Source organism: Uloborus diversus, chromosome 1 (genome assembly GCF_026930045.1).
Source record: "Uloborus diversus isolate 005 chromosome 1, Udiv.v.3.1, whole genome shotgun sequence".
NCBI lineage: Eukaryota > Metazoa > Arthropoda > Arachnida > Araneae > Uloboridae > Uloborus > Uloborus diversus.
The window spans coordinates 245,008,233-245,032,434 of NC_072731.1; the positions used below are offsets into that span (position 1 = coordinate 245,008,233).

The following is a 24,202-nucleotide window of genomic DNA, read 5'->3' on the forward strand; positions in this document are numbered from 1 at the left end:
TTTTCACAAGCGCTGCTCCCAGCAAAATGCTTTTATTTACCACTAGTGGCACCCGCACGGCTTCGCCCGTAATAGAAAAATTAAAGGTCTTTTGGTTCGCTTGTATATTTACAAATGATGTATGGTGAATTTTCTCGCCAATTGGCTTGTACCGACGTTACAGTTCCACGTTATGATAATTTCGTATCTCGCCAATTGGCTTGTGCCCATGTTACGGTTCCACGTTATGATAATTTCGTAATTTATGATAGTTTTTTTTTCTTAAAATTGGAATAAAAAAAGAACCACATCGAATGTTCGAAAAATCGCTTCGAGGTGCACACCCCCATGCTACATACTAACTTTGTGCCAAATTTCATGAAAATCGGCGCCGAACGGTTTAAGCGCTATGCGCGTCACAGACATCCTACGGACATCCTACAGACATCCTCCGGACAGAGAGACTTACTGCTTTATTATTAGTAAAGATTACAATGCCTCAAAAGTTGAACTAGTTTTTGAAAAGAAGATATTTATTGATTTCTTTGTTTATTACTGGAATGTATTTTTTATTAATTTGTTCAAAAACATAATTCAGCCGCATCTCAAAAACCAACCATCTTTAAACCTAATTAACTTTTTCTGACTGCTTCTCTATCGATTGTATTTTTATTAGATAATAAGATGTAATTAATACTGAGCATACATAGAATTACTAGCAAACATCAAATTGCCAATTACAGCATCTAGAAACTGCAGTTTCACTTTTGTTAGAGATCCTTAAGGGGTGGAGCCAGATTGCATGTATGGACCCCTACTGGTGTGCTAAATTGAAATTTACCTACCAGTGTGAAGGTAATTTTAGCTTCTATGAGAGATTTACAACCTCCAGGTCTGTTATGACTATTCCACACAGATGACCTCTAACAAGAGTGAAACTTACATCTTAGAATGTCTTCACGAGATGTTTAGTATTTGCTTTTTGATTATGATTGCTTCAGTCCTTTAAAAAAGAATCAATAAAAATACTTGCTCTCATTGCCATTGAAATAATGATCAAATGCTTAAAATTATATCACATGTAGTACGGTTAAAGCTTCAAACAGCAAACACTTAAAATTAACTTTTTTGTTCATGCTAATATCACTAAAAAGAAAAAAAAACAAACAAACACAAAGATGTATAGTTTGGAACAAATAGAATGACAAAACTCAAGAGTAAAACATTTGGCAAAAGACTCTTCCAATAACTTAAAAAATAAGCAAGAAAAGGGATCCAGTTTTAACCAATCAAATAAAAAAACTACTTAAATCCGATCACTTCAACAACTTTGCACTGAAAATCTTTACTGCTACATAAAGGCTTGTTATTGAAAGTGTCACATCGGTCTGTTCTTCCATGCAGAAGCTGATCATCTAAAAGAATTCCTTGGCCATTTCTACATAGAACATTGACAGAAAGAAAGTTCAATCAGATAAGTAATTTTGAAATACATGAATACAAACAAAAAGCACAGTGAATGTTAATAAATTAATAAATACCTTTGTGCTGAGAAATAACAGGAAATATCCGACATGTTTTAGCATAAATACATAGATTATGGAATGCAAGTGCTTTGGGGTTTCCATCCCCAAAGCAAAATACTTGACAATGTTCTGCAATGTAAAATCATTTGACCAAAATTGTTCTGCAAGTACTTCAAGCACTGTTTACACCTACCATATACAAGCAACCAACATGACCTTTTCCACAAATCAAGAGCCCTAAATCAAAGACGTTTATACAGGATTTTTTTTTCTTCAGTTTTTAAAACTTCACTGTTGCTACGCATTTCTGTGGAACCTAAACTGATTGAGATTCTCCAAAAATATTTTATATACAATTCTAATATGCATAGAAAAAGCAATGATACGAAATTTTATAAGAATCCAAACACAGGCGTCAAACCACCTTTTTTTTTTAAAGTTAATTTTACATGGCATGAAGGAGCAGTTAAAATAATGTTAATAAATAAATAAATTACTAAAATAATAAACAAAATGAGTCGAGTTAGGGTAGCAATTCAAAATTTTATAAAACACTTCAAAATTTTCTAAATAATTGAAATATTTTCAGGATGCAAAAAGATTGAAATCTCAAACAAGACACTCAATTTTGGGCAGTGGACGTATTCAATGTTGGCATGTTTCAAAAACATACATTCATGGGAGAAATTGCAGTGGATGAAGATCGATTTGAAAAAATAAGGAAAGGCGGAACCAAAAATGCTAGAAAAATTAGAATCTTTTCAGATTTAGAATATGAAACTTCTGCAAAAAATCTGCAAAAACTGCCAATTTGCTACAAATATCTTTTAACTCAAGATAGAATTTTGCACAAATTCTGCAGACTTCTTTAAGTTAAAAGTAAATCTAAAGTTCTCGCAGATGACTTAACGAATTCAAAAAATTTTCCCGAGCTTTCCGCCGAATTATTGTAATTTTCGAGAATTTTAGATTTTTTTCTAATCAGCAGAATTTGTGCAAAATTTTATCTTGAGTTGTAAGATATTTGCAGAAAATCTGCAGTTTCTGCAGAAATTTGACAGAAATCTGTAAAATTTCTGCATTTTCCTCTTACATTTGAACAGAATTGTTCTGCAGCTCAGGCAGGTGTCGCAAATTTAGTAGTATCCTGCTTTGGGGGTTTCCAATAACCCCTTTTTCAATTCAAAGTTGTGAGCTTTTAGATGTAAAGACATTCGGTAAAAGACTCCGGAGTACCAGATGTCTTTACACCCCAAAGCTCACAACTTTGAACAGAATAAGGGGTTTCTGGAAACCCCAAAACACGTGTATTCAGTAATCTGTGTATTTGTACTAAAGCACGTTGGGTATTTCCCGTTATTTATTATGAATGTTAGTTTAAAATGACAAGTTATTTGCAACAAACTATTATTAGTGTCTTGATAGTTTAGAGTGCTGAAATGGCATTAATATGATCTGGAGTCTTAAGTTACACGAGCATTTTTATCGATCCAGATAGGAGAGAATGCATGCAATATCCGACCACAATAGAATGTGTGTGCTATAAATATTTTTATCATCATAAGTTGTATATTGATCAAGGTTATGTCATGCTTTAAAAGTGTTTATTTTACTTAGTTTAAACCTAGAAAAGTTGCGGTTAATTAAGGGTGGTCCAACAGGGAAGATTTTGGTAGCTGCGAGTCTTGGCAATTTTCCCCAAATTTTTTGCCTCCAAAGACCAAGAGCTAAAATTTATTTTAGCCTTGATGATTGTGCCAGAATAAAATGATTAATTAAAGTATGGTAAGTTAATTTATAATTGGAGGAGTCAACATTTTTTTTACATAATTTATCGACAATGGGGTTTCCTTCAGTAAAAAGTAGTACTTTTAGTCACTGAAAGTGATAAAATAAGCAAAAAAAAAAAAAAACATGGACCCAGAAAATACTTTTATTTTCCCAACAGGTATTTTTTAATTAATTTTTTAAAATGCCCGATTTTTCAAAAAAGGCGTGGTCTTAATGATGTCACAAATGATGTCCTCTGGCGCATCTTTCTTCCACATTTCCACGATATGATAATCAAGCAAATTAAAATTGTGCTCTACGCTTGCTATCAACCCTATCGTTGCCAATACAAGTGAGTAAAGATGCGAATTAAATATTTTTCACTGTGAATGGCATTTCTTCACTTGTGATGTCATTGGCGGATGCATAAAACATGAAAGCGCATCGATTTAAGTAATTTTTTAAAAATATTAAGCTTAAACAAATTATTTAAAAAATGGTCAAATCCTATGTTTTTAAGCATGCTCTTTCAGAAAAAAATACTTTTACAGTTTTGGAAACGACCCCACTGAAACTTGCCAAGTTAAAAACCCAGATTTTAAAGAAAGCAGCAGATTGTTTTATAAATGAATTGAATAGCATTGCACAATCCTACACCTATGATTAAAGGAACTGCTAAAGAGCTTGTTATCTGTTAAATCTGAACTCTTTTGTCTTGAGAATGATAACCCAAAACGTTGTTTGTCCCAAACTTAGCTTCTTCTTAACACATTTCTGTTTCCCTGAGATAAATTATACATAAAGAATTTTAAACATCAAAAAAGTATGTTACAATATAGTTTTTGTTTTTTTTTTATATATAGATGTCATTGTTATCATCAGTATCATTTCATGAAGGGTTTGATATCAAAGTTACCTTTATGAAGAAAACTAGCTATATTTCATACTTTTAAAAACATTTTATCTACTGCTGGCATTTTAGCAATCTTAATGTTATTAATACTACTGCATAATTATATAGCAATTTAATCTTAACTTTTTTTTTGCTTTTGTAATTAGAATGAAGTATACATTCATATACAAACAAAAAAGATACATATATAGATTAAAAAACTGAATTACCCAGCACCAACATTGATCATGTTACTGTCAGCAGCCATGAAAAGCTGTGCTGAATGTGGAACATCATCAGTATTAGTACAGCCAACCCAAGCAAACTTTTGTGCTTCAGGAACAAGAGTAAAAAAGGAATGTTTCTCCCGAACCAAAATAACAATGCTTCTTATTTTCAGAATCACAAGAATTTCTAGTATTCCACGATGATGAACAATAGGCTCCAAATATCTGAAAAAGAAAAGCACCAAAAAGCTTTTAACTAGCGTAAAATTTTAGAAAATAATTTTTGATAATTTTTTCTTTTCAATTATTGTTTAATAGTACAGTCGAACCTCCATATATCAAAGTAGCAAATTGCCGGGGGGAAAAAATTCGATATATAGAAATTTCGATATATAGAAACGATCTTAGTTTATCCTAAAAATCTCCTAAAACATTAAGTTAAAGCTAATTTTCATATATGAAACCCAATTTCCAGTTTATACTGACATTTACGGAGCACTGAATTGTTTTTGTAAAGCCGGCTGTAATGTCGTTTCATGTTTTTGAGTGAAAGTTTTCTGTAAGTTTCAGTATTTTTATTATGGCTTTCCGATTTCTCATAACAGCAGGCCCTCTGCTTGCAGAAATACTAAATTTACCAGAAATAACATTTTTGTGCCATCATAGATTTTCATTCTTCCGCAATTCAACTTGATCCGCAACATTAGGGGGTTTTCGTTTTGATGATGAGAATCGAGAGAAGCATAAAAATTCAATCTACTTAACTTGAATGATTTTCACTGAAGCTAAAAAGACTAGGAATGATAATCAAAATACAAAATAGATAGCTTAAACTGATTTTACTGCATTACTGGTTACAACTAAGATTTTAAATAAACTTGAGGGAATTTAAGAACTCCAGAACGGAACAACGACCTATCTACACTCCCCTCAACCCAAGATTCCTTATGAGCATTGTAGCAACCTTTAGTGAACATAATTTTCTCCCCTAACCTTCATTTTTCATAAGACAAACAGTTTAAAGAGAAAAAAAAATCTACGAATGTCTCGAAATTTTTTTCAATATATAGATAGTTTTTCGATACATAGAAACAAGTTTTCTATGTAATGGATATGGAAGTTAGGATTTCGATACAAAGAAAATTTTGATCTATAGAACTTCGTTATATGGAGGTTCAACTGTATACTTTCTGTATCTATGTACAATACAACAAACTTAAAATTTGAAGGAATAATCATGTAAAATTATTTTATTTATACAAACAGAAAATTTAAAAGGTTTTTATATAATCCAATTACACCCAATATCATATGCTTTTATAAAATTAAAACATTTTCTTTCAAAAGAAAATACTCATGGATGATTATCATTGTAAATTTGAAATATTATGAAAAAATATATATATTTGATAAACTGCTTAGGCTGATTAACTGAAAAAAAGGCAATTTTACATCCCTCCCCCCTTTTTTAATGTAAAGTTTGCTTGAGTTAAGCCTTGAAAAAAATATGAATAAAATCAAACAGCAGAGTATTTAACTACGAATACAAAAACTTCGCTCTTTAAATAAATATTAAAAACAACCGTCATCATGGAAACCTGAAAATCAGAGAACTTTGGTGTAGCGAGGATAATAAAGAATTTGATAGCTCAAAAAAATAAATAAATAAATAAAAATAAAACCCCAATGAGGATTAAAGTTGCTATTTTTCTTAAAAGAAGATATCTTTATAGACATAAAATTTTGAATTATATTAAAGTCTAAAATAAATAAATATTTTTAGATTAACATAAGCTAAATGATATTACCTCATCATTCATTGCTTTTATAACCAAAACTGTAGGTTCATAATTGCCAACAGTCATGTAGAAGGCTGTTAAACAAACTCCATGCTCATTTGAGGAATAAATTACTTCTGGCTGCAGCATTGATACTCTCAGAGGTAGCCATTCCCAGATTATACTCATCTATAGCAAAAACAACATCAATTTTTCATACCTTTATGAATCAGGCAATTGAACGCGGAACATCAGAAAATCTACTAAAAACGAAAATACCTGTTCAGCTGTTATGATACCAGATTTAAAGCTACCTAATGCAACAACGCCGACTGACCTTGTTCTGGCTGAAGAGTCTAATCTCAGCTGCAAGTAAATGTAAGACAAAAAATCATTGCTTGGCATCAATTAAAATAAATTAGTTAATGATAATAAAGTAACATTTTGTTGGGTTTATAGAAATAATTGCAAAAAAAAAAAAAAAAAAAGGCACAATCACATAGACATACACTTTTTAAAGTTATAACAGAGGTGTCACTATAACCAAGTTCAATTGTATCTGGCAACTTTTTTTATGTACCAAAGTATATTTGGCAAAAAATAAAATATATTATTCATTTTTAAGCCATTAGTGGAACTTAAAAAAAAAAATAGCACAGATGGCTTTGATCTTTGCCAGGAAGTCATAAAATGAATTAACTTTTTCTGAAATTTTTCCAAGTTATGCAGAAATTGAGTATATTATATTATTATTTTTCATATTTTATTTCATACATTTGTTAAGATAACAAACTAAGCTATCCACTGTACTTCAGGATATTTACTTTCAATTTTCAAATATCTCATAAAATATTTATTATAAGACTGATTTTTAATAACAAGCAGACCATTTTTTAAAAAAAAATATTGTTTTATATGACTTGATTTATTTGAACAAAGTTTTAATTAAGCATTTACTTTTATACTCAGTACAAATTGTGTTAATGGATGAGTTGTTCGAAGGCTATGTCAATTTTGTTTGATGACTGCAGTTGCGTCACTATGGGGGGAGGAGAGGTGCCCCAGGTGTCACTTGTCTGGGGGGGGGGTGACACAATACAAGTTTTTGAAAGATATGAGCCTAAAATGCATTTTAAGACTACAAATTAAAAAAAATTTCCAGGGGTAAACCCTCGGATCCCCCACCTGTATTTGATGTTTGTACATTAGCAAACAAAAAAATTCCATCATAACTCAAATGTAGCTTTTTAAAAAATTGCATGAATATCACGTTTTTATATGTGTCCATATTTCCCCAGCTTCTTTTGCGTCTATAGGGGGAGGGGGTGACACCACAAATTACCGCCCCGGGTGTCACCCATGCTAAGTACGCCACTGATGACTCTACCTTATGTATTTTTATGTTGCTAGCATTCTATATCATTCATCTGTATGCGTGATGGAAGCCATTGGCAGAACTGTCCTCAGGGTTCCGTTAAACTGGTAAACAACAAAGTGGTAGGTACGGGGCATTCTGGGGTAACATTGTAAAATGTCATCATCACTTGCCAAATGAAAATAAAATATTCACCTTCTTTACTAATAATAAAGCTGAAAGTCTCTCTGTCAGGATGTGTGTGACGCGCATAGGGCCTAGACTGTTTGACCGATTTTCATGAAATTTGGCACAAAGTTAGTTTGTAGCATGGGGGTGTGCACCTCAAAGCAATTTTTCAAAAATTCAATGTAATTATTTTTTAAATCCAATTTTAAGAACATTTTTCAGAACAAAATTATCAGATGGACGAGTAAATTACGAAATTATCATTATGTGGAACTGTAATATGGGCACAAGCCAATTGGTGAGAAAATCCACCATACATTATTTGTAAATATACAGGCGAACCAAAAGACCTTTTAATTTTTCATTGCGTGCAAAGCCTTGCGGGTACCACTAGTTAACTATAAAGATATAATGCAGTGGAGGTCCCAGTTCCTGCAGGGAACAGCAACATTAATTTTTGCAAAGCCTTCAATGTATAAAAGAAAAGTGTTCTTTGCACCAATTAATGCTAAAAAGAATCTTTTATTACTCACTTCTCTAACAATTGGCTGAGCAGCAGAGTTCACTTCAACATGATAAATAGAATCGGCTGGATCCAATCTATCTGCAGACATAGAACGCATGTTCATGTTTGATTGACTTTTCAACATCATTTGGACTTTCAGGAGCTGTTGATTCATAACCCTTTCACTAAATCCTCTTATTCCATATGCAACCTAAGTATTAAAAAAAAAAGACCTATTTTAGCCATTACAATATTTTTAATAGCAAGAACATTTAACAGCAAGACACTTAAAAGTTAAGGACCAATTTCTAAATACAGTAGACAATCTAAGCAACTGATTAATGTTAGGAATACAAGCTGAAAAAAGTTAAACTCACTTTAAATACTTTCTCAACAGGTACTGGAATGTTTTGAGAGAAATCCAGTAGCTTCTGCATTGCCCCTAAATCTTCATTAATATCTTTATCTAATGAGAAAAACATGAAATATGTGAAAACCGGCTAACAAGTATATTTTAACAGAAAGCAAACTGAAAGAAAATAAAGGTAAACTTATGAAGATGAAATGTATCTCTATAAGAAAATTAATTACAGCTACACTAATTATGAAATTTGCAAACAACATTACTATATCACTTTAATGAAAGCAAGGAATTAAGATGCTTTATGCACTGTAATCATGATGTAAGATTAAAAAAAAGACAGTAAAAAGAAAGTAACTATGTAAACACAATTTAAAAACATTTATCACTTGAAATACAAGAGTTAATTTATTTTAAAACTAAAACAGTGAGATCCCTGAAAGAAATAACTGAAAGTATGAAAATTTGGCATCATTCACATGTTTTTATAATGCACAAAAAATGAAATACACAAATTTTTAAAAATTGCTTTGCATTAACAAAGGGATTATAAATTAAATATGCATAAACTGAATTTTTATTCCACTAAAGCTTTATAAAATGCTTTTCTCTTAACTTCAACAAGTGTCTTCGTTAAAACAGTTCTACTACCAGAACTAAGTCCTACACTACTAATAATAGTCTGACCTAGGCAGATAAATGCTGGATTTAAATTATCTTTCTCGCACTGAAGAGTAGATTCTTTGTAATTTCAAAACACATGCATACAATTTTCCTTGCAAGTTTGTGTTTCACAATGCTGTTCAATTGCAAGTGTGCGCTGTACACTAATAATTCAACACAAGATTAGACAAACTGGTACATTGGCATCAGTACTCTAGTTGCAAAAAAAAAAAAAAAATGCTTAGGGAAACTCACGTTGGGGTTTGGGGGACTAGCAAAACGAATAGGTGAATTAAAAGCAATTTACATTACATTTGCACATTTTTACAATAGGAAAAACACATTTTTATACCCCCCCCCCCTCATACAACAATAACAATCAGCACTGACTGACATAGGTTGTCAGAACTAGAGATATTTACTTTTTTGACCAGATATTTTTTACAGGTACTAAAATACAGTATCATTTATTTTAGTAAGTAATTATAACATACCAGCATGCTTGCTGTACAATACTAGAACAGCAATCACTGCTCGATACAGCGTTTTCTTTTTTTCAATTAAAAAGCAGTCTACAATGCGAATCTGAAAATAATACAATGTATAGGAAAGTAAGGAACATGAAAAAGAAAATTTTTTTGACATAAGACTTAAAATGAACAAGTAAAAAATTATAAGGTATCATGAAAAAGAGCAACTTATATACACAAGAGCAGTGCTGCCGTGCTATGAGCAAAAGTCGTATCTGCAACTGAGTTCAAAATGAGAGATTGCTGTTTAAAGTTGTGTGCCTCCATGTATTTGATATAGAGACAACTTTTTCAGAATTTTTTAAAAAATATTTCCCATCCACAAATGACCATAAAACATTGTATTTAGGTAAAATATGTGACAAAGAATCACTTGGTGGCCGTAGCTCAATTTTGATACAAAGGGTAAATTAGGGTGGTTCAAAAATACATGTGGAAAAAAAAAGTTTCTCCTAGATACCAGGACACCCCTCAATATTTTTAGACTTGTGGACAGTAATATACTGGAGGAATTTTAGCTTCCTATTTCAACTGAAAGCGGGTGCTTAACCCCCTCCCCCAAACTTCCAACGTATATGGGAAGAGGTTGAAAAAAATACATAGGACTGAGAAAAAAAAGCTACATATTATATTATACACTAATAATATGCATATATATATTGCAATAAAATAATCATTCACAAAAAACAGCTGGAGAAATTAAATTTTTCTAAAGTTTTGGCATTTTCTATGCTACGGTTAATGTTAAATTGAGGGGTCATTGAGCACCCTCTTAAAATTTGAGTAATAAGCTAAAACTTTTACAGCATGATACTATAAGTAAGTGTAAAAAAAAGGGGGGATGTACTGGGCTCTAGCTGAAAAAAAGTTTTTTTGAACCTCCCTAGTGTAGATTCGACTTTTGTGCTTAGTATGGCAGAGTGATACTGAACGTCTTTCCTGCTAAGGGCTCATTTCATATTAAATAGATTCTCACAGGCCAGATCACATAAAATTTAAAAACTTCAATAATTTTCCTTGAAACATAAAAAAAGAAATAAAAGAGTACGAACCAAGCATTGTGTACTTTATTAATTGCAACCGTTTTCCATGAACCTATTTCTGAATATTTGGCACCAAATTTGTGACATGGAGTAATCATAGTTTCCAATTTGTAACATTGAACACACTGGTCACTTGGGTCAGCTTAGTGGGGCACATGTGGTCCATGAGCCATAGATAGGGCACCACTGCACTCGAGAATAATGAATATTTCTACCATTTTTAATTTATTTGAGAATTAAGTGAGTTAAATGAATCACTAACTTTATGATAATTAGTATTGCAACGGGGTGCTGCAGTGAGGCATGAACCCATTAAAGTAATTAAAGATAGCCTTAAACAGCATTTTGGGGATTTCAGTTAAGAGAAATTATCAGAGGAGAGCTCCAGATCCCCTATTTGGGTCCAAATATGCATTTTTTGAAATGACACAATTTAAAACCAGAAGCTGGATCCGCCCTTGTACAAGGCACAAGAATAATATTGAATACACATAAAACAATGTCTCTTTATAGTTATTCGTTTCACTTTTAAACACATTCGAAGATGATTGTCTGGTGTAAAGGTGAAAAAGAATATCAAATATTACTTCTAAAGTTTTACACCAAACATTCATTGAAAAATAATACGAACTTTGTAAGAATAGACTAATAATTTCTAGATTTTCTTTTACTTTTTCCTCCTGCACTTCAGTCATTTGTTTTTAAATGCCTCATTGGGTTAATGAGTTAAAAATCTATCTATCTATCTATCTATCTATCTATCTATATATCTATATATATATATATATATACATATATTTATATATATATATATATATATATATATATATATATATATATATATATATATATATATATATATATATATATATATATATATATATATATATATGTAAAATAAACAATAGTATAATGGTATTCTAAACAATACAAAGAATTCTAAACAATCTTGTATCAAGTCCAATTTTTATTGCGACAATTTTTGTAAGAAGCAGACTGCTTTTTTTTTTTTTGGTCAGTAACTTTTACTAAAACTTTCTTTTTTAAATGATAAATTGCACTTTGGAAAATAAAATTTATAAACTGAAGCGACGGTATCGACAAAATACCTGGTAAAAAAAATCTTAATAACTGACAAACCAAAAATATTTACGAACAATGCTTGGTATTGTAATGATGACAAGTATCACAAAACATGTTTGAAGAATTTCAGAGAAGAGTAGTAAGAATATAAAATTGTTACCAAGTATGAAAATGGTAAGCCCTTAAAAATCCAAGAAAGCCAATTTTGAAACATACTTTCCAGATCTTCATGTTCTTTGAGTTCCTTCTCAAGCTGAAGAAAAGCATTTCTCTAAAATAAACAAATGAAAAATAAGAATCATGTGTTTAATTTTTTATCTTTTAAACTTAAAGATGAACACAAAAAGTTCGTTTTCTACTAAAGAGTAGGAAAAAATATAATGACCTTACCATCAATATTAGAATTCATTATTAATGAAAGGCACACATATCCAAAATATGAACCACTAAACTTCAAAAAATGTCATCATGCAATGTGTTTAAAAATGATTAGTTAATTTAAAATGTTATTTTAGCAGTGCTGAGAAATTTTTAGAAAATTGCAACTTTACTTTTTTAAATGGGTTTTATCAAGATTTCAGGAAAAAAAAAGTCACTTCTTTCTTAAAGTTTGTTTACTTCACAATTATTTGCAGTTTTTTTCATTTTTTGTTACAAAGAAAAAAATTATGGCATTTTTTCAAACCAAGAATGTGGGGTACATTGGTCCACTTCTTTGCAGAGCACGTTGGACTGAACCAACCTACCCCAAGTAATTTTTTTAAAAAATTCTCTTAAATCTCATTAATTATGAAAATACTCAATGTTTGTACACTATAGAAAATTGAGCTGCTAATTTAATTTTTTGATGAGATAAAAAATGCAAAGTAAAAAAGTGGACCAACATGCCCCAAAAATATATAACTCTACTATAATTAGCTGTCATTTAATCCACATCCAGTTCTGTAATCATAAAAGTAGAGTTTCAAAAGTGGAAAATGCAATAATTTGCATTTATTTTTTCTTAATTGTTTTTATGCATTCATATGCACTAACAAAGACAAAAGCAAAAAATATGCACCTGCATGCGCACAAAAGCATTTGCATGTAATCCGACTTCTAGACACTACAAGTAATATTCTTTATGTGCTGGAATGATCTAGCTTATCATATCAGAGCATAAATCATAATTATATCAAGTAGTTTTCATTAAAATGTTTATACTCACAGCATATTTTTTGGTAAGCTTCATGACTAAATATGCAGATGATGCATGATCTGATTTGGTTTGAGAAATATAATTTTGCCTATCAGCCAAAAGCTTCAAAATACATGAAAAAGCCATCCCATCAGACATGTAATGCAAAAGAAGGCTAACTAATGGATAAATTACAGGACAATACGTAATGTCAGGTTTTATGTGGCGAATAACATGAAGAATTTTTTCTACTCTTTTACGACCTTCAGCATTCAGGTAATATCGAATGCAATATGCAGGATCGACAAACGATGGCAAACTGGAAGGCAGATAAGTCTCTCCTAAAAATGAAAAGTATATGAAATTAGAGAACTGATGGATGTACAAGATTCAGAGAGATAAAGTGTATTTTTATTTCCGTTACTTTATTGAGAACAAAAATCAAATCAGAAAATCATTTATTTTCAAAAGTTAAGTCATTTGTTTTCAATTGAAATGTCTAAAATCATCGAAATTTGGCTTTTACATGCTGAATTCTTTGTATTTTTGTCATATTTTTTCCGTTTCTTTGATGCCATGTGTCATGCGAGATATTAGCGTTTTGCTGTAAATCTGCAGCAATCTCATAGCATCTGCTTTCTGTTTTCAATATTTCTTTTTATTTTTCAGTAGTACACAATATGAAGTATATTGAGAAAAAATACAAACTTATTTTTCGGACCAAAAAATGATCGGTGCACATAATGCTTAATAATAAAACAGAACGTATTATCCACAAAGTATGCACAAAAACAACTGTTTGAGCAAATAATCCCAATTTAGAGACTGAAATGAAATTAAAATAAAAAATAAATTTCCAGAGCAAAAAAAAAAAAAATCGGGGAAAAAAATGGTGTGGATTTTAGGTTGGTGGATTTTTGGGGCTCCTCTGCACCTGCTTAATTCTAATTCAAAATGTAAAAGCACTATTAAAACTGGAATTTGAATAAAAGATTATAAAATGCAAGTCTAATTTAACGTTTATCTGGTTGGAAGAGAAGGGTTAGAATTATCTTAAAACACATGTCAATTGGACAAAGAAACACTTCCCTTGTCATGAAGCGATAAAGAGGATGGATGACAGCCAGTATACTTCGTTGGAAACTAGCTCTCCATTATTGAATAAGAGATACAAACCCTGAGGCAAGGAGTAAGGAAGTGATTCTAGGATTTTAGCAGTGGCATATCAGTAGTGTTCCCAAAGTGAAAGGTCCTTGGAAGAACATTGTTTAGTCTTCACAATGCCCATGCCACTTTTTATCCCTTGTGGTAACTGATAATGGAAGTCATTCTTTGCTCATAGTCAGCTCAATGGCAATCCAAGTTGAGAGGAGAGGGGGAGGGGTGAATATTCAATATTATCACTTAGAAGAAAGACATAGTAGGAAAAACTATGGGAGGGGACACTGTCTCCCTTCCTTTTCTTAGTAAGAATCATAAATGAAAAGGGTGCCAGTTCATGAACAAAACGGCAACCAGGGCGCCGTTTTACTAATAAAGGCAAGTTGGGCATGTTCTACGAATCAAAGGGCAAGATGGGCGCGGACCCTCCCGCCCAAGCCTGGAAGAGGGTCTGTAACAATGAATTATATATTTTCTTAAATAAAACTCCCATGTGAAAAATATAATAGCAACATATACTGTACCAAATAATTCTTTTTCAACATCATAGTATAGTTCAGAATGATCTTCTGTAGAAATATTATTGCATAAAACTTCCCAAAGGTTTTTTCGAATTGGATGATCGACTCCCCAATGACTGTTTCTAAGGATTTCTTTAATCTGAAAATTAGAAAAGCCTTTTAAGTGATTTTGATATACAGCAAAAGCAACATTTTATAACAGAAAGTTTATGGCAATGTAGATTTTGAACTTTTACAAAACATACATAATTTTTGAAGAAAAAATAATTACATTCATCTTACTACTATTATATATGCGAAAGTTTGTCTGTATGGATGTATGGCTGTTTGTTACTCTTTCACGCAAAAACTACTGAACGGATTTTGATGAAACTTTACAATAATATAGCTTATGCATCAGAATAACACATAGGGTAGTTTTCGTTCCATTATGGGGGGCAAAACCCCCTTAGGGGGGCAATAAAACACAATTTTCATATAAATTCTCTAATAAAGGGATGAAAAAATACTTGCACATATTTACATTATATGTCCATCAAAAGCTCTGATTTTTCTGCTGAAGATGGCACCTATTCGAAATTTTTAAGTAGAATAAAAAAAGAGTTATGAGTGTTTTAGTTCCATGTTCGAAGGCTTTCCTAAACTCAATACAGTATTTAGTGTATCATCTCAACTCCCTGTCGATAGCGACAATCGTTGTATTGTTGAATATCTTTGCTTTTCGTGACTGTTCAAGGATTTTCTCAAGTCAAATCTTGAAGTAAGATTTTTGCACAAGATTGCCAAATAATATATGATTTGGCTGATCATTTTCCATTTAAACGGAACTTTAATGTAATTAATGGTTTTTATTATTATTTATGCTGATTGAACACTTACTCATTATCCAATCAACCAGCAGATCGCCAAAATTTTTGCAGAAAGATTTCCGTAGCTGATGTATTTGGCAGTTTTTTTCAACGTCGCTGTTTTTGAAGCCGAGGACTACGTCATAATGTTTCTCAGCTTTCACCATGTAAACAAAATATCACTAATCAAAGAATCTTTAAAAAAATAATCCAGCAACGAAATTAGGCAAATCCATAAACAGCACAAAAACTTCCATTAATTTTCCTTTTTGCACAATTTCAAACAATCGCCAAATTTTACTACTTATTTTGGAAACATTTCGGATGAAACTCTTTAGCGCCATTTTATGGTGACCAAAAGTATCTCAGCACCTGACGATAATATCTTTGTAACGAAAATTAATATCATATCGTTTTACAAAGTAAGGAAAGAAGGAGGGAGCATCATCGAAGGTGTCCCGAAACGATTCCCGCAAATTCAGTAAAATCGCACCAAGAGCCCACAATGATTGAAATTTCCCAAAATAACTAAAGCAAGTATAAGGGGATTACAAGCAATTTCAATAGCAATACAGAGAAGGTTTTAGACTCCATGTTAAAAAAAAAAGTATCAACAGATTAATCTTTTTAAACATGAGAATAATAATTTCATGTTTTGGAAATTTGTATATGCTTAAATATAGTGCTTTCGTTTCTAAATCAATACTATTTTGTTCTTTATATTTATTGCTATTTTACTTTTATGGGTAAGGAAGAAACTCGATTTTTAATCACACCAAAAAGATGTGTTTTAAATTCTTTCACTTAAACCAGAAAACAAAAGCAAGTAACGATTTTTTTCTCATAATTATTACTGACCCAGGCAATGCCGGGTATTTTTGCTAGTCTTATATAATTAAAAACTGAGTATATCTATGTATGTCCAAGCGTCTTCTCCCAAGCAACAGTGAACTGACCATCGAACAAGGTATCGATGGATTCGTAATCTTCCCGTCTTCTCTTCATGTTTGGCTATTTAACATAATCCTCCGATAATAATTAGCAGAGATATCAATTAAAAACAATCAATTAGGACACTTAAATTTTGACATAAAATCCCTATTTTTCGAAGGCTTTCCTCCATTTAAATTATTTTTCAGTGCTTCATCTCAACTTTCCGCAACAATGCTTTTATTAAAATTTATAGCATGAGGAAAATTATTCAGACGATAGATCTGCTGTCTGTTCTTTCTCGAATATGAAGAAGTAAAATTCTTGATTTTGTTTTAAAGGCTTTTCCTGTAATCGGGGGATTTAAAATGTTGACTTCTTGGTTGTTTTTACGCAAACTGCAGCAAAACTTTACTGATTTTTTTTCCTTTTCTTTTTGTTCAAGCCTGAGGGTTAAACAGGCGTCACTTGACATAACATTCATTTTCGAGGTAGACCGTGCAAAGCTGGGCGACGCAGCTAGTTAATTATTTAGAAGTTGTAAAGTTCACTACAGTGAAATTCCGTGCCATCACTTCAAGGAACACCAAATGTACTGTATAATGGAATTCAAGCAATTTAGTGGATATTAAATCAGAACCGCAAATTTATTTCCTTCAAAGGGATATTTCATTTTGGTTGTCACAGGATTTTACTGCACTAAACCAAATTGCGTATGTTTCAGTAAGAAAAGAACATACCTGCTTGATATCAGTTTTAGGAGTAAAGACTGATGCATCAGAAGTTAACAGTTGGCCAACCTCCTTTGATGCTGCAGTTAAACGTTCAAGTGCTTTGCAATCGACAAATTCTGAATACAGCCCTTGAAAAGGCATATTAACTAGCATAAACTTCCAGTTAGTCTGCTCATCTACACAGTAAGAGTAATTAATATTATTTCAGAAATTAGTAACACATTAAAGAACATATAATTTTAACTTCTATTTTGCAAGAAGGACATAAATTTTCAAAAGAAAAAGTACAAAACAGTGCCACTGGTCAAAATAGTTTCATTCCTAAAAATAAACTTTTAGGCTCATTTTGTGGAAATGGTTCAAAAGGTTCAGTATCCACCAGCTTAAAAGATTTTAACATTGGAAAAATAATTTATAATAATCAAAATATGTGTATGGGGCAATTCCATGAAAAGAAAAGTGAAAATAATAGGTAAATATTTTTCTATCTTCAATGACTGTAAATCTTAAAATGTGAATTTTTATAGTATTGCATTCTCTTATTAATATACCTTTTTTTTTGTTCATAGTTGGAAATACAATATTCAGATCTTCATAACATTTGGAAAAAAATACAATATTTTCATCTGCATTTTCTCAAAAGCAAATAAAAAATAAACATAACAAATTGGTGTACAACTTTAACTGCTAACACATAATGATATACATTTATCTGTATATAAAATAGCTTGTCCTGACTGACAATCAACGCACAGCCAAAACTCCTGAGGCTAAAAAACTAAAATTTGGAACACAGGTTTATTTTATAACGTAAATGCGTGCTAAGAAAGGATTTTAGGAAATTTCAATTTTAAGGGGATGAAACGGGATAGAAAACATCATGCACTTATATGCGAAATTCTCAAGAATGGGCTTGAGTTCAGGGCAGGGTTGGTAAAAAAACCGCTTTTTTTTTCAAAAAAAAAACAAAAAAAAAAACGGTTTTTTTTGGTTTAAACCAGGTTTTTTTGGTTTAAACCGGTTTTTTGGTTTAAATACTATTTGCGAGAAAAACAATTAATTTTTGGAAGGTAATTAAGGTTCCATGTAATTAACAGTTATTCAATAGTCACATTACACCTAATTTCTTGATTAATTAAAGAGATTAGAACAAAATCTTGTAACTAAATTAAATAATTGAAATAGCTTTCTGCGGGGAAATATTGAATCAAATGTTTGACTTGATTAACATATTATTATGCATGTATATATAGATAATTTATTTCATTTTTTTTAATATGTTTACAAAAAACCCCGGCCCTGTACATTTTTGAAGCATATATTCGTGATGTTTTTTGTTGTGCTTTTATGTTGTTTTTATATATATTGTGTTCTGAAGTGCTTTGATCATGTTTTTTTATTTGATTTTTTCCTGTTGGCGCTAAAAAAGCATCGCTAAGAACGATGTATGACATATGTCGTCATGCATCGTTTTCTTGGCGACGCTTTCTTGGCGCCAACAGGAAAAAGTCGCCAAGGGTTGGGGTATATCACATCAGTTCCGAAATTTCTTCCTCCATTTTTTGTGTGAGATTAATTTTAGCTTGAAGAAAAGCTGAACAATATTATTTGTTACCATTTCTTGCTTGAGTATCTAGAAGTAAAATTTCTTGCAATCAGTTTTTAATGCACTGAAGCTTTGTCTGTAGCAGGGCATATAAAATACATTCCCTTTTGATTAAGTTTTGGCAAGTCGATATTTTCATGTACGATTTTAATGGATGCGTAGTCTTTAAAAAAATCTGACTCTTTGTGGTTTTGTTAACATACTTTTTAAGGGTGAATGATATGTTTATTTTAATGGTGATATCGAGGAATATTTCTCTTATTTGAAAGGGTGTTTTTTATGCTATTAGACCCATTCTAATGAATATTTTCAAAACTATTATAGATGAGGATTTTAAAGGGAGGTCGATGCTCTTTGAAAACTGTTACCTTTATTTTATCAGGGACGCGGTTTTTTCTGTTATACGTACGTTATAGCACATTATTAATCTTGGTGATTGTCTTTGTTTAGCTTATTGTTAGAATGATTGATTAAACCTACGTAGGAACTACTTATTTGGCAAAACCATGCATTATTTTGTCACTGTACTTTTTTGAACAAGAAACAAGATAAAGAAGTAATTCTCCAAATACTTAAACCAAGCCATTAAAAGTTTAAAAAAATCCGATCAATGAAAAACCCAATTAAAGCAATTCGCCAAATAGACTTTAAATGATCCTATGATCTTTTAAAGTGTAAAATTATTTGCTAAAAGAAATATCGAGTCATAAATAAAAAAAATGTTCCATTAAAATAGAAATTAGAAAAAACGGAGCAAACATGACGAAAATGTAAGCATATTTTTAAAAAATTTTACATGTCTAACATTTTACAGGGTACGGGCTTTTCTTTTTGTCCTAGATGTACCGTGTTTTTAAATTATGTTGTTTTTCTGCTACTGAAATTTTGTTTAAACATTCCCGTTAGAAAGATTGAATCACTAGTCGGCCAGAGTTCACCTATTGAGTATGTTACTGACTGTAGCACAGTCACTTGGTGAGTTTGGCAATGCACAATAGAGTTGCGGAACAATTTTACATTTGTAAGATGCTATTTGATGTACTTTTTGTTTATTTGGCGAAACATTTCAAATTGCAGAAAAAAAAACGCTTTACTCACTAAAAGGCAGGGTTACAGTAGCGTGGTTGCTTGGCATATTAAACGATGAACTAAATACACTTGGAGAATTATATCAAGTTTTAAAGCAACAGTAAATCTAATTTAATGTTTTGGCAAGTAGTTTTAAATTCCAAAGAAACTTTAATAGGTTTTTTTTTTTTTTTTGGAAAAGGTGTGTAGGCATTTTAATTAAAGAAAAATGGTCATTTCGCATCAGTGGGAGAGGGAGGGGGTGTGAATTTTTTTTTAATTCAACATACTTTCCTTAAGTTCTTAGCACGGGCATCACTGTACGGGTACTGCTAGTTATATATATTTTTGCAAAAGAATTTTAGTATTAAATTTAAAGTTTTGTCTCATATCTATAACAGAAATTTAGCAAACATTGTCATTACTTCCTACCAAAAAAAGAAAAAACATTACCCTATTATGGTCATTTTAGCAATTCAGTCTAGAACAAAATGTTCACTACTATAATTTAAAGCATTAGAAGTTTTTTCATTAAAAAAATGGAGTTATAGACATAACGTTATTTATGGACCTATGAACTAGATAAATTATAGGTTAGAATGGGTGTAATGGGGGGGGGGGGGGGTCTAGCCCGAGGGGACGCTGATTCTGCCAATGAAATATTTAGGAGAGCAATTTTATGTTGGGGATTTTCTTTGGGGGGGGGGGGCATTCCCCTTTCGCATTAAGGGAAGGGGAGATGCAGCATGGCTCTTTGGGACAGAGCTGATGTTAAACAATAAAAATGTATAGATTATTAGAACTCATGATAAACCTTCTAGTATTCTGTTTTGTGACGGAAAAACCAATGAACATTGAGAATATAAGAAAGCAACAAGTACAGCAAAGGTTAAACAGTTACAAAAAACTTTGAAAGATTCTTCTACTTCCACCTATTTAGATAGAAACTTGAGAAATAATCCGAATTTGCATGCAAATTAATCAACATAAAGTAACAGAAACAAAAAGATTTAAAATGAATTTATATTTGAATGTTCTTCTTTATTGTTTTAAACCAAAAATCAAAACTATATAAATCTATTTCAGAATAGTCAACTTTTTCCAAAAAAGAGAAATAATCGTCGATCTTCTGGAAAGAATTTAAAAGAATAGTATCAGATTTAGGAATCTGATAAGTCTAATAAAAGATAATATTCAAATTAAACATTGATATTTGACCTATAAAACAAGCACAGGAATTTTGATTGAAAACACGGGATATTTTTCATTTATTTTATCATCTCTGTTACCTTAAACACTTCCGAAAAGAGAAATTCAGAGCATTTTAACAATTTTGAATTCCTGCCTGCGAAAGAAATCTGAAGTGCTGCTCACGATTGTTTACTTGCAACGCATCACTGTTGCCATACCCAAATTCCACAATAAATAGATAAACATTTTTCCTCCATTTAAATTTTTTTTTTCTATCTTGTTCTTTGAATAGGCTTTATGTTGTTTCCTGATAGTGAAAAACCTAATGGTTTATGAATTTTTAAATTTCATTTGGAAAGATAAGCAATAATGAGCAAAAAGTGAACCTAAATACAAAAGTGAAAGTTGACTGAAGAGAAAATAAACATTACTGACATTAATAAATAAAACTTTAAAGTTAGAGTCATTTGCAATCTATTATGTTTATATTTTCCTTCATATTACGTTCCTTTTAGCGAAGGAACTTCGTTGTTGTTGTTATTATTAATTTTTGTATTTGGGTGGAGATCATCTTGCCTCTGGCTTGGGGAGATCCTCATCTGAAATCTGCCGGAATATCTGCATGTAGGATACCAGATAGAAAACAGAGATTATCCGGTAAAACGACGCGGTGGATATTTTAAAAGCTTTGATCAATTTTATTTGGATTTGAAAGGTGAGGTATGTCAGATTTTCTCTTGGTATTTCATTGGGAAATGAAATTGTTCTGTTACTTAATGTGGTTTTTGATTGTTGTATGACTAATCCCCAAAATATCCTTAAATAAACACTGGCATCTACATACTTCTCTGGAATTCCTTTTTGAGACAGTTTCTTTTAGAGAAAAATGTGTTTAAAGTGAAGCTTACTTGTAAAGTTGTTGTGCTTTTGAATGCGGAAAACTTTACATGTTATTTTTTTTTATTTTAAAAAATGTTTATTTAAATTGCTTTAAATAGAGTTTAGTAGATACATTTTTTAAATTTAACTATTTGAATATTCACTTGTACTTATTTGATAAATATCATTTTCTTTTAATGATTTACATTTCGACAAAACATAAAAGTTTTATTTTTTCCCCTTTAGTTTCATGCAGCGTACTTAACTAGACGTTTCGTTAACAAATGTAGCTGAAATTTTTGTTAGTTTTGATCTTTATCTGTTACACACGTTGTCAAATCACTTTACAATCAGCTGAAAATGTTAAGTCCAACATTATGAACCTAGTTTTCTATTATTGTCTTACTTTTAAAAAGAAAAAACCCTAAGACATTGCCCCCCTCCCCCTTTTATTTTAGTTAATGCTAATTTCAGTTAAAGCAAAAGTTTAATCTTTGAATTCAGGGCTAAAGGTTCTATTTTATTATAAATTTAAATAGTGGTGTAGTACTGAATTGTCGACATTAGATGAGTTGTACCAGGGGCTCTCCGAAAGGGTGAAGGATAAGGAGGGTCAACCCCATCAGAACCCTTGGTTTTAATACATATTGTTAGTTGCAATGCAGTAGTTTAGAGACGTACCGAGTAGCACTTTGGCCGAGTACCGAGTTAGCGAGTACCAATTATGTTTTAAGAAGAACCACAGACACACACGTAATGAATTTTGAACTTATTGGAATAGGCGTATAGACCTCCATGTCTATATAATAGTTTTTAAAGCAAAATTCTAGCTGAAATTTTACTACGCATTTATTTAAAAAATTTTGCTTGTGTCAAAAATTTTACAAAAAAGCTATTTTCAAAATTAAAAATAAACAAATATATAAAAGATTTGATTAATCAAGTTAGAATTAAAACAAATTATATCAATCTATTTTGTACTAGTCCCCCAAACATAAATAATTTTTAAAAGAAAATAAAACAATGTAAAAAGCACAAATGTGCAGGAACATTGCAGACACATGTTTCTGTGTTACAAGAAACGTCTTTTTCAGTGCGTAAAATGTAAGCTAATAAATGTAAAGACATCCGACAAAAAAATCCGACTTTTGTAGGATGTCTTTAAATCCATTAGCTTACATTTTGTTCATTAAAAGGCATTCCTTGTAACGTCAAAACACAAGTCTGCAGTGTTCCTGCCCATTTGTGCTTTTAACGTTTTTTTATTTGCTTTTATTTTTTGAGTGAAGGTATTTTTTAAATTTGTTATAAATAATTTTTGTTTGTAGCAAAAATCCATTTAATAATAAAAACAATTCATATTTTCTATGCTTACTACCTTTTTTGCCTCATTTTTGATAAATAAGTTTTATTAACTTTGGGGACATTAAAATAAAGATTTACTCCATTGAAGCATAACAAACTTTGCTGTTCTGAAAATTTAAGTTTGACTTGTAAATTTGAATTGTAAATGATTGCAGTAGATTATATGCTTGACATTTTTTATTAATTATAAAATATGTCTTGAACAATATTTAATATTTTACATCTACTCGGTATTGGCCGAGTATCTGGGCAAAATTTGGCCAAGTACTCTGCAAGTGGGCCAAGTACCGAGTATAGTTACCGGGTACTCGATACGTCTCTACAGTAGTTCAACAGTTCTCAACCTAGGGTTTAAATATCAGTTCTCTCATTAATGCTATGAAAGTGACAACCTCAGTTAGATCCTAGATCACCTCAAATAAATCTGCTTATTTCTTTGTCTGTTCAGTTCATATGTTCTAAACAATAATGAGCTGAAAATCTAGTTATGTATAGAAAGGTAAATTTTGTATGGGGGAAATGATGTTGATTTTTACCAAAAAAAACTAGCTTTAGTAACCCTAAGCAGTTTCTTATTCTACCTGGTATGTAGGGGACGATCTCCTGTTAGTGCTGAAACGGTGGCATAGAGTCTGAAAGCTTGAGAGCACCCTGCAGCAGTTCATCTCTGCATGAAAGACTGTTATAACCAAATAACTTAAACTTTGACTTCAGTGACAACTACATGGCTTAAAAAAAATTAAAAAAAACTCCAAGGATTGGAGGCTATTTGATTATAAGGGGAAATTTAATTTTTTCAACAAAAAATAACCATTTATTACT

General features: G+C 31.2%; 1 protein-coding gene across 1 annotated transcript; it reads right to left on the reverse strand.

Moving 5' to 3' along the window:
- Positions 1–1,281: 1,281 nt before the first annotated feature.
- On the reverse strand, positions 1,282–17,412 carry LOC129219729 (GTPase-activating protein skywalker-like). The gene is given in 12 exon segments (XM_054854020.1): positions 1,282–1,417; positions 4,398–4,519; positions 4,521–4,619; positions 6,203–6,361; positions 6,452–6,538; positions 8,249–8,431; positions 8,598–8,686; positions 9,739–9,829; positions 12,061–12,171; positions 13,108–13,418; positions 14,763–14,898; positions 17,278–17,412. Coding segments are annotated over 12 exon segments (1,659 nt in total).
- Between the last annotated feature and the right edge of the window lie 6,790 nt (positions 17,413–24,202).